The sequence below is a fragment of the Trachemys scripta genome, chromosome 6, assembly GCF_013100865.1.
Source record: "Trachemys scripta elegans isolate TJP31775 chromosome 6, CAS_Tse_1.0, whole genome shotgun sequence".
Classification (NCBI taxonomy): domain Eukaryota; kingdom Metazoa; phylum Chordata; order Testudines; family Emydidae; genus Trachemys; species Trachemys scripta.
This window is the reverse complement of record NC_048303.1, coordinates 86,462,396-86,477,759: the sequence shown is the minus strand read 5'-3', so window position 1 is coordinate 86,477,759 and position 15,364 is coordinate 86,462,396. Positions and strand designations below refer to the sequence as shown.

Genomic DNA, 15,364 nt, shown 5'->3' with positions numbered 1-15,364 from the left:
ATAGGGAAGTGATTGTACCTTTGTACAGAGCTTTGGCGAGACTGATATAGGCATACTGCATCCAGTTCTGGTGCCCACCCTTTGAAAAAAAGAAGAGCTTTAACATGATTCAAGGGCTGGAGAAACTACCTTACAGTGAGAGACTTAAAGAAGTCAACCTGTTTAGTTTAGCAAAAAAGAAAATGATAGGTGACTTGATTACAATGTGTGAAGTACCTTCACAGGGAGAAAATACTGACCACTTAAAGGGCTTTTTAGCAGAGAAAGGCATAATAAGGACCAATGGATGGAAGTTAAATTCAGACAAATTCAAATGAGAAATAACACACAATTTTTTAACAGTGAGGGTGATTAGCTATTGAACAAACTGCCAAAGGAAGTGGTGCATTCTCCAGTTCATGGTGTCTTCAGATCAAGACTGGATGCCTTTCTAGAAAATATGCATTAGTCAAACACAAGTTATTGGGTTCAATACAGGGGAAACTGGCTGAAATTCTGTGGACTGTATAATACAGGGGTAAGACTAGATAATCTAATGAATCCCTTCTGGCCTTAAAATCTATACAACTATGTCTATACAACCTATCTCTCTCTCTCTCGGCAAAATCTAAGTAAAAGACATTTTATTTGCTGCTGCTTTTGACTGTTAAAATAGATGTTATTAAATTTTAATATTTTGTATTGCAAAGTGTCCTGCAATCCATGGGTGAAAAAATCCTGACCCAGTTCAAGTTCATGACTTCAGTCAAGCCAGGATTTCATCCCAGTGTGTGAAGGATGCTGTGTAAGGATTCTGTAAGCTCTTACTACCAAGAATAGACTACCTGAGGTACAAAACACCAGGCTCAGTGGGAATCTTTGTAGGGTGAGACCTTCAATGCATCTTTTAAAATATGACTTCCTGAGTGTAACATATTTAGCTGAATAACTGTAAGGGGCCTAATTCTCTCTATTGTCAATGAGAGTTACACATGTGCTTGGAGATGAGAATAGGTCCTTTCATGTAGAATTCTCTATTGATATCAATGGGAGCTCTCTGTTTCTTCTCCAACTCACCACTCCCTCCTCCAATTTACTACTCTCCTGTTTTAATTAGAGGGGGCTATAATTTTACACTGCTACCTGTTTTGAACAATTTGTTTTGTCTGGTTTATCTTGAACTTTACATTTTATCTCTAATTTTTCCCTAAAGTATTTTGACTCATAGTAGCTCTTCCAATCTTGTTGCTGTAGTGAAATGAGATCTTTTTCACCAGTATAGGGGAGATTTTTAAAGTCTGAATTGCCATACCTCCCATTCAAAGTCAATGGGAGTTGAATACCTGTGCCTTTATAAACCTACCCCTAGATAATTCCTGAGTAACCACACTAAGAGCAGAATTTGACTCTAAAGTTTTTGGTATATCTCCTTCTAGAGTCTCCTCCCACTGAAGTCAATGGCAGCATGATTGGGCCCTGTGTTTGCTAACTGGATTTTTCCTCAGCTCATATTTCTGTCACATCATATTGTATATATTTGATTTATGTGTGTTGTTCTTATATTTAATCTGTGCCCACTTAGTCACATTCACTGCCATTTTGTATTTATTTAGCACTCCGTTTTGCACAGAAAGGTAACTGTGATAGATACAATTTGACAAGTTGCAAATATGTATTCTGTGCAGATATATTTTGCTGCAGTTGACATACAGGGCTTTGGAATGATGGGATGTTGTGTTTTGCATTTGACAGTTTGTTATGGGACAAGTTATTTACCCAATAGTTATTTTATATAAGAGTATTTTGCTGTAGCTGTGAGTTCTCTGTAAAGCAATATTTAACAATTCTTACTTATTTTACTCTCCATTGTGATGTCCTCTTAGAAACTTGACAATAAAATCTCTTCACCACTGGGTCAAACACTGATGCTTCTCTGTGTTTCAAATGGAGATGAAAAGAACAAAGTTAAAATGTCTCATTTGTTTATCAGCAATCCCTCTGTGATAATATTAAAAGGAACGCAGTGAAAGTTTTGCTGTTAACTTCAATGGGGCCAGGATTACCCCCACATTCTCTGCCTAACAACAGTTACTAGGTGGGTCACGCATTTTAAAAAATGTGATATGTGGTAAGTGGATCTGACCTGTCCCTCTCATCCATGAAAGGAAATGAGAGAGTCCTTAATGATATGTGGGGGGAGAGGGAGAGGAAGACCCAAAAGGAAGTGAAATGGTTGACCGGGAACCAATGCTATGACATGAGGAATTTTCAAGCCCCTTCCCGATGAAAGATGGAGCAGCTGGTCACAGTCCTTCAGAGTCCTGAATGTGGCAATAATATCATTATTTGGCAAGTGCAAGATCCCTGAGCTGATAAAGGTTCTGAAGACTTTTTTCTAATCTGTCTAGTAGCTCTTAGAGTGCTTCAGATCCCTCCAATGCCACCTTAGCCACTGCAATACTAATATTCAAGAAAACTGGTGTGGAATAAAAGACCCAATATCTCAGATGAAGAGAGAGCCAGCCTCTTATCAATAACTGAAACATTCCTTGAGATCACCCCTTCCCCAGCCTCCTCAGAATCTCCTTATCAGCTGGCACAAAGGGGACTGTGGCCTGGTCTTTTTGACCACAATTGGACCACTCCCCAACCAAACCATATGATGTCAATGTATTAACTCTCCTCAACCTTTTTTAATACCAACCGTTGGGAACTGTACAAATAATGACTGAAGAGTTTTGAACTGCATCATTTCCAAAATATCCCTATATCATGAGCAGTAATTGAAGACTTCTGTTAGTGGCAAGGGACTGTTTACTCAATCAATTATTTCCCAGTTTGAAGTAGCTGAATTGGAACGGGAACAATTAATAAAAGGCAAAGAAAGCAGAGCAATTAGATCCAACAGGATGTGAACTCTTAGACTATTGCTGCATACCTCAGGCATGTTGTGAGCCACAAAGCCTAAGTCATGCACTGGTGGCCCAGGAATGTGCACCCTATTTTGGCATGGTGCTTAATTTCTATTTGAAACTTGCTCCACGTTTGCTGAATTTGGGCCTCTCTCCAAGACACTTGACTGCAGTCCAGACTCGATATTTATTTTGTGGTGAATACTTAATAATATGAATAGAGATGAATGTAAGACAGTAGATACAGATTTGCGTCTGTCAGGGGAGGGTTTGGGCCTGGCTCTTGTTATAACTTTCTATCATCCTTTATTTTTAAAAAATCCCAATGGTGGGGAGGACATGAAAATAAAGGGCCAGATCCTCAGATGGTTTAAATTGCCATAGCTCCAGCGATTTCAATGTCAACATACCAATTTACATCACTTGAGGACCAGGACCAAAAAAATCTATGTCAAACAGTAACACCACACTTTAAAGGACTCACTGATAAAGGGATTTGAGACCAGAGTCTCTCAGAAATGGAATCCTTTATGCACTATCATGCACTATCATCATGAGAAAACAGGGAGCCATTCCTAGCTTGCGTCAGCAGTGTCCAACCTGTGGTCTGGCCCTGGAGGCTTGACATGGTGGCTGTCAAAGGTGACTGTTAGGAAGAAAATGTGTATTTGATTATGAATGGGAAGTGTGCTCCTTGAGTCACACCCTATGATTTTTAATCTGAAATGTCTGAATCAGCCCTGTTGATATGAGGAGGAAGGAGAGGACACCTGGAGCAGCCCTGGTGTGGGCCCAAGGGGGTCTGAGCATCTTCCTTCCCTATTGTGGTTGCTCAGCAGCTTCCCTTTGGCCATCAGCTATGCTGCATGAGAGGAAAGTAGTTCTGGCTACTCTGTTGTTGCTTCCCTGACAGGCTGTGGAAGCCCGAGAGAGTGCTTTACTGGCACTACCTGACCCCAGAGGATGGCTCTTCTCACCCACACCAAGAAACCCAGGAGAGGAGGAAAAAGAGTCGAAGCTGAGAACCAACAACCAATTATGGGTCCCAGATTCTCTGCTCCAGTACAGCCTAAGGACTGCTCTAACTTTCCCCAGCTGTCTATGGTGCCTTAGAGACCATATGCCGGCTGAGGATAGCTGGAATGCAGACCATACCAACCACTCCTATACATAACCCATGCACTAGGAGCTGTCAGAAGGGAGGTGAAAGAGTCAAATATGGTGACTCTGTGCCGACTGGGGTCTCCCCCATACTGAGGGAATCCCCATCAGGGGATTGTAAGTGGTTTCTCTTCCCTTTGCATCACAAATGGAGTGGAGCATGATGGAGAATATGCCCTAAAATCTTAATTGGGGCTCCCTGACTTTTATGAAATAACATATTTGATGCTCAGGCAGGAAAGTTTGGGCACCACTGGCTTGTAGGAACCTATTGGTGGTAGGGCAGGAGAAGCCATGAGTTCCCAGCATTCCTTGCCTTATATATGGGGATTGGGACTTCTGAAGTGCCAGGGCATGAGAATCCTGGCTTGTATCATGGGCTCTTTTCCACACCGTGAACTCCTTCTCGTGCTTCCTACTGAGTTGCAGCCAGCACTCATGGAGACACTCTTCACAGGCTGGCTCTTGTCTCTGGCAGACGAGCCACGGAGGAGGTACAGGTCGTCCTGGGGCTCTATGCTGGATTATTTCAGCATCAAATTGAAATATGAATACAATATTTGTATGCAGTATGCAAGGGTCAGCATCTGCTGTGTGTGGCATATATGTCCATTTCCCCTCACGCTGTGGCTGCTTTCTCCTTGTGTCCTAACACTGAGGAAGAACAGGGGCATGTGGGTTTTTTCACTAGTATCCATCGGAACACATCCCTGAGCAGTCTATGGCTGTGTAAATAGGCTGTTTTCTAGAGAACTTTGCTCCCATTCTATAACATCTGAATGAGCGGGCACTGGGTCAGAGAGTGGTCTGTAAACTTAAATTATCCAAAGCTCACTGTAACTTTCCTGTGTATTGATTCAACAAACTGGGTGCAATTAGATGTACAGTTTAGGTGGGATTCACCAGTGTGCAAACAGCCTGCAAGAGGCCTATGCATCACTTAGGCCCCATTTACTTTTCAGGTCTTAATTAGGACTGAAGTGGTGCATAGGCTTTGTGTTAGCTGTCCACAGAGGGGTGAATTTCAATGTCTGTGAAACCAAATAAATGGGGCAAATTCACCAGTACACTTTGGCTGCTTTGTGCCACTCCAGCAACACAAAGCAGCTGGAAACGCAATTTAATTGACCAGTTAAACTGGGCTTTCAGCTGCTTTATGTAGCTAGCACAGTGCAAAGTTGCCAGAGTATACCAGAGTATAAATCTGGTTCAGTATTTTTAAATATTAAATCCTTTAATTAAAGTTTGTGTTCAAAAGGATAGACTAAAAAATATGCTTAAGGGCTTTATGAATTGGTCCATTAGTAGTGAGTTCTTTCAGCAGATATTTGAAAGGTTCTATCAGCAACATTGACTAAACCCTTGGTCCATCTTGTGTTATTTTTTTCTTTTACCTTCGAGCAACAGTGTAAATCATATTTGTGAGAATGAAATATCTGCCTTATCCCAGCTGTAGCATGAAACAGACAGAGCAAGTGGCGGTTTAATTTAAGATGAACAAGCGATAAGCAGAGAGCCATGGAGTAGATTGGATTTAATTAAAAGAGGGCATACTTTATCTTCTTGGATTATGTGAATGTTTTATTTTGTTTTCTCCCTCTCCCTCCTCCCCAAATTTTTCTTTGGAGCTGAATGAAAAGGATCAGCTGCTGTTAGAGAAATCAAAATGGAAATGGTATGAGAGAAGCTTCATCTCCTTCCTGCGTTTTTTCCCTTTGTTTTTACTTGTGGAAAAGCAATATTCACTCTCATATTCAGAGGAGTCATCCAAGTTTACTGATGATAACCGCTCTCCTAATGACTGCCAGGGTCTCAGTGCCATGTCTTGTAAAGCAAAACTGTGCCCTCTCTATAACTATATTAACACACTTCTTACAGTGATCTGGCTGATGACAGAACTCCTAATGACATCTATGGCATTCTTTCCACTATATGCCCAGTACTGTACTGGAAAACCCTCCCCCATCCAAAGTGTACATATGCATCTGGGCACCCTCCCACCCTTTCCCCCAAATTCACTTCTAACATGCATTTTATGTTCCCTTTACAGTTGTTCAGCACATCAAACGACACAATATTGTTCTAAAAAGAGAGCTGGGAGAAGGAGCCTTTGGGAAAGTCTTCTTGGCCGAGTGCTATAACCTTTCTCCAGAGCAGGACAAGATCTTGGTGGCGGTGAAGGTAAGAGAGTCTAGGATTTCCATTGTTAATTCATGGTTTCAACTAATGCTGTTTTATTTGTAAATGATCCTGTTTGCCTGTTCAGTAAGCCCTGTGCAACTCCTGTGATATATGTGCAAGGGCTCACGAGGCTGATGGACTGTCAAGAGAATATGATATTTGATCTGGCTGTGGGTTATAAAATGAGAGCTGAGTTTCATAAAGAAAAGCGGGGGGGAAATGACAGTGTCACAACGGGGCAAAATCTTTTATGGTCTATCTGAAATACGAGGAGTGAAAAATAATGGCAGAAGTGTCATTAAAAATACATGGGGGCTCATGTTCGTATGTCTAAAAAACTCCTAAACTATAACCAGCTACATGACTAGGTTACACATGTAACTGCTAGTCAACAAAGAGCTATTCACAAAGGTTTATGTGGTTCTTAGTCAACTGCCAACATTTTACAATATCATTTCCTGGCCTAAGTTTTTGGGTAGAATTGTGGTGTGCTCTTAAGTCGCTGCTATGTTCAAATCCAGAAGTGACTGCATTTCAATGCTGGAAGGGTAATTCTTGGTTATAGGACTCCATTCTGCCCTTCCAAACAAAAAACAATGGGAGGAGGAAAACTAAGGAGAAAGCATCAATAACTATGAAGCTGCTGATATCTGGAATTATTCTCCCCTTAGAGGGGAGGAAGAGTTTATCAGCATCACAGAAACTTCACTCGTGCTCCAGAGGGAAATAAGGGGACATCCCCACTGATCTTGGGCATCTGTACAGTAGCTAGGCTACTCCACAGGTACTCTCCTGCCAAGCAGCAGAGCTCCTGAGGGTGGTTCCCAATCCCAACTGTGGATGTACAGTAGAAAACATAGTTAACTAATCCTCACTAATTTCCACTCCACATTTTGGAGTCTGCTGGGGGCATCTTGTGAAAAAGGCAGTTCCTCTCTTCCCACTCCCCACCTTTGTCCTACCAAAACGCACAAAGGTCGGAATGTGAAAAGGAAAAGCCCCATTAAAGTCATTGGGACTATTCATTAACATAAGTTTTTGCAGAGCTGAGCCCTGAGTTAAGGAACAGAAACAATACCACATGACCCATCTGACCATTCACAACGAAACAACTATGTGCACATTTTGAATATTCATGATCCGTCCATAAAGTAAAATATCCCAGCAGATCTTCATGTAAATGTAAACAACAAATAGATGTGAGTAACTTGCAATGTAGGAGCAGGAAAGGAGGCTAGATTTGTCAAACGAATAATTTCTTGCAAACATTCTCTGAGTTTGCCAAGCTCACAGGTCTATGAAAGCATGCAGGTCTTTGCAGTAGTTTAATAAAATTGATGGGAAAAAAGAAAATGTAGCCCTGAAAGGATATATCAGAGGCAGGGAGGAAGTGAGGGGTTAGAGATTACAACCTTTGGCTAAGTGAATAATAACAACAATGCATAGCTTTTATATAGCACTTTTCATCCATTGTTTTGTGGAAGAGATGAGATTGTTTTCTGACCAATTGATTAATAAATCTACACTTCCACTCTTTTCCCTCACTTAGCAGTGCAGTGGCATTTTTCAGCACCTTTCCATTCTCTTACTCCCTTTGTCAGTCCTGAACGAATGGAGTCCAAAAGGGAGTCACTTCAGGTGCTGTTTAGATGCTGCCTGCCCACTCCCTTCTGTGTTGCTCTTTCTCACTGCTTTGAGGGACAGCTGTTTCCATGGATTAACAGACACGATTCTGTCAGTTCACAGCACCAGGACTGGTACAAGGCCTCATCACAATCTATACTTAGGGTAGTGCTTATTAGCCATCTGACTGATAACCAAGGAAAGAATCTAAGCCTCATGTTCCATGGAATAAACTGCCATCTAATTGAACTATTTGGAAGAAATTTCCTTTTTTGGGCAGGCTATTCCCTAACTGCCCATTTGGGGGTTCTTACTCCTTTATCTGAATTATCCAAAACTGCCTGCTGTCAAAGAGAATGTTGGACTAAGGGGTCCAAAGTTTTCACCCAGTATGGCAATTCCTGTGTTCCTATTAGGGTGACCACTTTACTTCTGTTCGTATGATAGTACAAGGTCCTGCTCCCACTGAAGTCAATGGTAAAATGCCCATTGATTTAAGTGGGAGCAGGATTGGGCTCCAAGGGAAATGTATCTTGGGGCGAGGTTCAAAGTACAATTATGGTATTTCTACCTTTCAGAGTTGTGAATAATTCAGAAGGATTTCACATCAGTAAACCTAGGAAAACCCCCTTGGGACTGAGAACAAACTAAAAATGTTCCTGTGAAAAAGCTTCTACCATCATAATTGAAGTGCATATTTGGTGACAAATATGTCTATCTCTGGAGGATTTAGGCAGCAAAGAAGCTGAGCAAGTTGGCCCAGGGGTGAGCATCTTCTCACCTATGTGAAATTATCGTCAGAGCTTCTTTTCATTCATTGGAGGCTCCTCTGGATCTTTGACATGCCTTCTGCTGGTTGCTGGGCAACCGTAACAGCATTGTGCATGCATGTTAAGAAATTGCTGTTATTATGCCTTCTAGAAGGAATTGGGCCTGACTCAAAATACAGCACTTTCCTTTTGGGTGGACAGATATTTTAAAGTTTTATATTGATTCAGCAAATGATTTCAGAACTAAGACATTCAGAAAAACCTGGTTGTAGATAAAATCATATACACATCCAAATATCCGTGCTTCTTCCATTGAAAATAATACTATTTTTTGAGCCAGTTAGGTTTCATATATTTTGACCTCTAGGTTTTTTGGACAGTGCACTGTGTACAGGAACTCATTCTGTGTGCCAGATCCTATGCACAAAAGACTCAAGTGATCTGTAAATGGTGCATAAGCCTTGTACGAGCCCTCTGTACATGGATGGGCTATTTGCTGCAAGGCAGTTCCAGAGGGTTTGGTGAGTGGATGGAGGAATAGTCACATGCCCCCTGTATGCCACGTTGCCACTCCAAACCACTATTGCAGACTTAGGGTTGTAGTACCCTCCATATGCCACTGTCATGGGAACAGATCCATGGGCATAGTCTTGGATTCACTTGACCCCACTAGAGTCAGATGGAGGGAATTCCTGTGGAGCACAAGTCTGCAGCTGCTTCCTGGTCCTCCTGAACCCATAGGGGTGGAATGGGAACACATGCCTCATATTATTTTGAGCAGCTGGATGTTTAAGTCTTGATCCTGATCTCAGAAACTCAGATGCACCTCACATATATTTTAGGGTATGAGCTAGTGATGTGATTCCTCTGTTTGTGTGCATGTCCTTGTGCACTCTCTCATTAAGACTCAGGTGGGGTTGTATTTGGAATGGCTAAGCCATGCCTCTGCTGCCACTACCGTGGCTATCCTGCTATTTATACAAGCTAGCACAAGTATGTGTACACAAGCTGGGGAATCACACCCCTAGCTCGTAGTGTAAATGTAGCCTTAGAGAGTCAGCTGCGTAAGTGGAGTAGCTGATTTTATGACACAAGTGCCTGCTATTTCTGATATCAGAACTGAATCATATAGATGCCAATTTGCTTGTAGATTTCTGTTCCAGTTAGAGAAATTCTGCCTGTACAATACACAGAACCACAAACACAACACAAAAGAAATGTGAGGATTTTCAGCTCATCAGATCTACCCAGTTCAGAGAGGTTTTTAAATCAAACCAGACTTTGTAGTAAATACATGACTTAGCTTGTTGCATGGCATGGGGAGGGACGGTGAACCCAATTAAGAGTGATAAGAATCTAATGGTGAAAGCTCAGTGCACTGTGAAGGAAACATATCTATAGAATTTTGTTATTAATAACATTAATAGTAATAATAATTATAATGATAGCCAAACCCTCCAGTCCTTGCTTATGGGTTACCCCTGTTCCCCCTGTTTTTGTGGGCATACATTATAGCTCCACTGCATAGTGATGCAGAGTGGGGGAGGATACCAGAAGTCCTTGTAACAGCTTCTGCACCATGCACCATGGAGCACAGACACAGAAGGGCAATTTCCAAGCTGTTTCATGAATGAGGGTTTGGGTTGGGCTAGGGGAAGGGAACAGTGTGGCCAGTGAAACCATGACTGAACAGACTCTTATCTGTGACAATTCAGGGTGCAGCAGACGTGGGGCTTTTGCAACAGCCATGGAGCAGCTCTGCTGTCTGTGGGGAAAGATCCCTTCTTCCCTGGTTGACTTCAGGGGAAGTTTTGCTTGCAGAGATTTGGCCCCTTTGTCACTAATAATGAATACATCTTTGTCTCAATTTCTTTAAGACTCTCCTGTTTCCCCGCTACAGTGAGAACAAGTCAAATGCATATTCTTTGTCATTTGTATGTAAATTCTGTTTGCTTATTAATTTTTGCTCACCACCAGTATCTCCATGCACAAGCGTCAGCTCTCTCTAATGCAGTAAAGTTATTGTGTTTGCTACATGGGGGGGAACATGAGGGGCAAGTTGGGGAGAAGTTCAAGCAACCCCCATGGTAGCAGAAACTCTCAACAGTCTACCCAGGTTTTAGGCCATTATTCATTCTACTGGTTGACGGAAAATGTGTAGTTGCTATAGCAACTGCTCCATCATAGGATAATTTTGCTGCTTCTCTGAGATAAAAAATAGTTTCTGAAACACACAATATGCCAGCTTGATACAACAAAGCTGTCGGCATTTTTACAATCTTCCCGAGAAAATGTGTGATGGGGAACCACATATTTCCCCCAAATTTTATTTTTTAAAGTAGTCCTCATAATTGCTTGTTTTAAAAAACTGTTTTTACAATGAACTATTTTTCTAGAGCCGTTATATTGACAATTAGTTGAATGAGGGCCCAACTAAATTACAGATAAAATCATCACAGGAAACCACATTGTGACGCAGTTGTCCCCTGTAATTCCATTATTTGCTGTAGACTGGACCTTAGCTCTGTTCTTGTACTACTCTAAAGTCCTGAACAATCTAATAATGTGTTCTAACTTGGTTCCATAACATGGCTGTTCTGTGTCAATAGATGGAACCTGAGTTTATGTTGCTATTAGATGACTTAGCTCCATATAATGATGTTCTATAACAGGTAGGTATTGCAGCAGCTAAAAGCCGTATTGCACCTGTGACAGATAGGGCAACTACCTGCAATATCTTTGGGAGACAATATTGTCTTAAATGTAAATGAATGGCTTATGTATCACTGTGAGCCAGGGATTATATACGTTCCATGACGGGAGGATTAACACAGCTCTTCCATTAGTGAAAACAGTAGGGGATGATTAAGGCAAATCACTCAGGTTATTACACCTCCAGAAAGTGGATTCTCCAGAGACTAACAGGCAAAGAAAGGACTTTTGGATAAATAGCCCGATCTTAAACTGACTCAGGGCCTTCATTTCTGGTTCCTGATCTAAAGAGTGATATGAACTTGTAACCACAGGGAAAGCCCCATTATGAGGTTTGAATGACTAGCACCTACCAGAATTCTATGCTGCAGTTAGAGTGATCTATGCTAAACTTTTTAATATTCATGTAGGTTTTTTGATTGTTTTGATATGCTTTCCCAGTAATTCTTTCACCTTAAGAACAAATGTGCTTGCTGAGAAGGAGCTATGTGGTGATTTGTAACTTCTGGCAGTACGTAGTGCATAGCTCTTTGAAGAGAAAGCAAAGCGCAAGCACTGCTCTTTTAGGCAGATTGGCTTGCTGGGGCTATCACAAGGTAGATCAGGGAACTGTGCAGTCTTAAAAATCCTAGTCAGAAGGGAGTGAGATGTGGGGCTCCGCTGAAGAAAAGTGGCGGCAGGGAGTCAGAAACCTTTAAGTGGGTGCATTTGGGGGACCACAGAGGGGGAAATACGGGTGCAGTTACCCTGAAACTGTGACATCACCCTCTTCTGGTAATACCTGTGGGAGAGGGACACTTGTCTCAGAAAACACAATGAGGTTCAGAAATGCTCCTCTCAGGTAAGAAATGTTTGTGAGGAGGTAGAGGAATGGTCTCCAAAATCTGCAGATCCTAGGATTTATGGGGAAGAATGAGGGGCAACTTTGTAGCAACTTCAGGCTGCTGTCCAGCCTTCCTCTTTCCATCCCACATCGCCCCTCCAATTGGTCCTTATTATAGTAGCATTTCATTTCTTTTTATGTGAAATTCATTGGTCTCTGCTTAACTTTAAGCATGCGAGTAGATCCATTGAACTCAAAGTGAATCTTTGATTGGGGCCTTAGTTTGTAAGCTGTTGTCAGAGAGATGACCACCTATAAGTCTGCAAAATGCTTAACTCAATTTTGATGCCAAACAGCAATAACAACAACAACAATAAAACAATTAATTAAAACACCTACAGTTCTGCTAAGTATTTTAGGAGGACCAGTCCTTACTTCAAAGAACTTATAATACTCACAGGCTCCAATTCAAGATCAGGGTTTTACACTAGTGTAAAGCAAAAAAAACTCAGGCACTTTGTCTACTGCTAAGCTCTTTGTGGCAGGGACTGTGTTTTTGTTCGGTGTTCATCCAGCTCCTAGCAATGGGGTCCTGGTCCGTGATCGGGGCTTCTACAAGTTACTGCAACAGAAAGAAATAATACAATAGAACCTCAGAGTTACCAGCATCTCAGGAATGGAGGTTGTTCATAACTCTGAAATGTTCGTAACTCTGAACAAAACACAACGGTTGTTCTTTCAAAATTTTACAACTGAACATTGACTTAATATAGCTTTGAAACTTTACTATGCAGAAGAAAAATGCTGCTTTTAATTATCTTAATTTAAATAAAACAAGCACAGAAGCAGTTTCCTTACCTTATCAAATCATGTTTTTTAAAATTTTCCCTTTATTTTTTAGTAGTTTATGTTTAACTCAGTACTGTACTATATTTGCTTTCTTTTTTTGGTCTCTGCTGCTTCTGGTTCCAAATTAGGTGAGTGGTTGACTGGTCAGTTCGTAACTCTAGAATTCATAACTCTGAAGTTCTACTGTAATAATAAATATGTGATGAAATATAGCAGAGGAAATACTGTAAAATCACAGGTCTGTGCTTTACTTGGATCTAGATCTGATATTTATAACCAGTCACACCAAAAATGTATATTCTCTGTCCCTGACATAGTACTGTACCCTCATCTCCCCCCACCACCATGTTCTTTGTTTTACATATCCCTTTCCATTTCTTCTCCAGACACTGAAAGATGCCAGTGATAATGCTCGGAAAGACTTCCACCGAGAGGCAGAATTGCTGACTAACCTACAGCATGAGCACATTGTGAAGTTTTATGGCGTGTGCGTGGAAGGTGATCCACTCATCATGGTTTTTGAGTACATGAAGCATGGAGATCTGAATAAATTCCTCAGGTAAATTCATGAAGGTGTATCATTCCGCATAGGTGATAGTGGGGGCAGTGTTTCTGAAACCTGGGGAGAGGGAAAGTGTCTTGGAGCCTGGGCGAGAACATCGGCACTGATATTTTTAGCCCCGCAAGCTCAAGTCAATTGACACAGGCTCTCAGTGCCATGTTTTCTATGCAATGTAGACATTCCCTAAGAATGAAAACCTGATAAATACCCAGTTCGTTCACATTTTGTGATTTTGTGTCTTGCCTCATCAAGTGTTTTACCTATTTAGAAGTATTTTTAAATAATTTTCTTACATTTTTTACATTATACCACATGGATTGTAACCCAGTTCCCTGTTTCCTTGGCCATAGTTTTCCACAACTAATTCTGCAGATGGTGTTTGTTTATAAAACTTTGAGACCTTGGCTAAAATGCGATTTGATTCCGTATCATCTTTAGTTTTTCAAATCCAAAGCTTGACTAATGAAGTTTGGCAAAATCCAAGTTATCTTGTGTTTCTTATTTCTCTCTGGTGCTGGGCCCAAATGAAAGCCCTGGATGGAAACACCCCTGAACTTTGGGGGAGTTTGGATCCAGATCTATGCTTTGCAGCCCATCCCCTTTTCAATCTTTATTGTAAACTTACAGTATTGAAACTTACAGTATTTTTGACAGCATTTCTCACAGCTTCTTTTGCTGCAGAAAGGCATTTGAACAAGATATTTTTCTGTAAAGGAATACTCTAGGTGGGGCAAGCAAAGGAGAAAGGAAAATGCAATAACAACAGAAAGAATACATGAAACTCCAAAAATAAATCTCTCGTATTGGAGCATAAACAATCTAAGGAGCAAAAGATAGTACATTTCAAAAAAATCACCCTCTACTGTACTTGTGACTTATAGTGTAGAGTAGAGAATCACATAATGTAATTTATAAAAGATGAGCCAAAACTGAAATCTCAGATCCACATCTGAGATGGAAAAAAATTACAAGAATTTCAAGAGAGAGGAAAGATTTATTCACAAATCCACAGCTATTTTTATGGTTCTGTTTCAGATTAGATCCAGGAATTGGGTTTGGGTTTGTTTCTTGGTTATTAGAGAGTTCCACGCTGGATGTAGGCGAAATGTTACAAGATAATAGACATTTGCAACAGCTTTTTTCCATGAAATTTCTACCTCTTGGGCCTGAAATCTCATGAGAACAGCTCACGAAAATTTGGTGCTGTTGAATCAGAAATCAAACCTTAAAGATAATCCCTGATTTAAACTCAAATGCAAACCTCAAACCCCAGTTTAAACCTAATCTAGAACTAGATGCACACATTCAGCCTATCTCTGGAATTTATTATTTATGTTTGTGTTCCTGGATAGATGTTATGACTCAAATACAGACCTAAAGACTTCAGTGCATCTGTTTAAATTGGGTTCTAGAGAGGATGGTAGTACTGAGAATGTGAAACTCAGTTACAATAAACAAACTATTTGTTTTATTTTGAAGAGTATAATAAACATTTTTAACATTTACATGATTTTAGTACCATACTTTGTATTCTGCTGCATCTCTCTGCATATCTACCAATTTATAAACAGCAACTATATTGCACAATGAGATATGGATGTACTTTTAAGAAACAAGAATTTCATCCTAACTGGCACGGTCCCCCTAAGCTTGATTAAGTTTTTCAAAATTGGAAAAGGTCATTCTGTTGCTCTTTGTTGCCCTTGATTCTTAACTAGACTGTGATCCAGTATTGGGGGTGGGGAGGACATAAGACAGCATATTTTGTGTTTCACATGTATAGAGTTATAGA

General features: G+C 40.8%; 1 protein-coding gene across 2 annotated transcripts in view; it reads left to right on the top strand.

The window, feature by feature from the left end:
* NTRK2 (neurotrophic receptor tyrosine kinase 2) overlaps positions 1-15,364 on the top strand; it is a 273,512-nt gene that overhangs the window by 198,670 nt on the left and 59,478 nt on the right. For both annotated transcript variants that reach the window (XM_034774168.1, XM_034774167.1), the window contains exons 14-15: positions 6,103-6,233; positions 13,397-13,569. In XM_034774168.1, the coding sequence (XP_034630059.1) occupies positions 6,103-6,233; positions 13,397-13,569 (304 nt within the window). The remainder of the gene's footprint in view (positions 1-6,102; positions 6,234-13,396; positions 13,570-15,364) is intronic.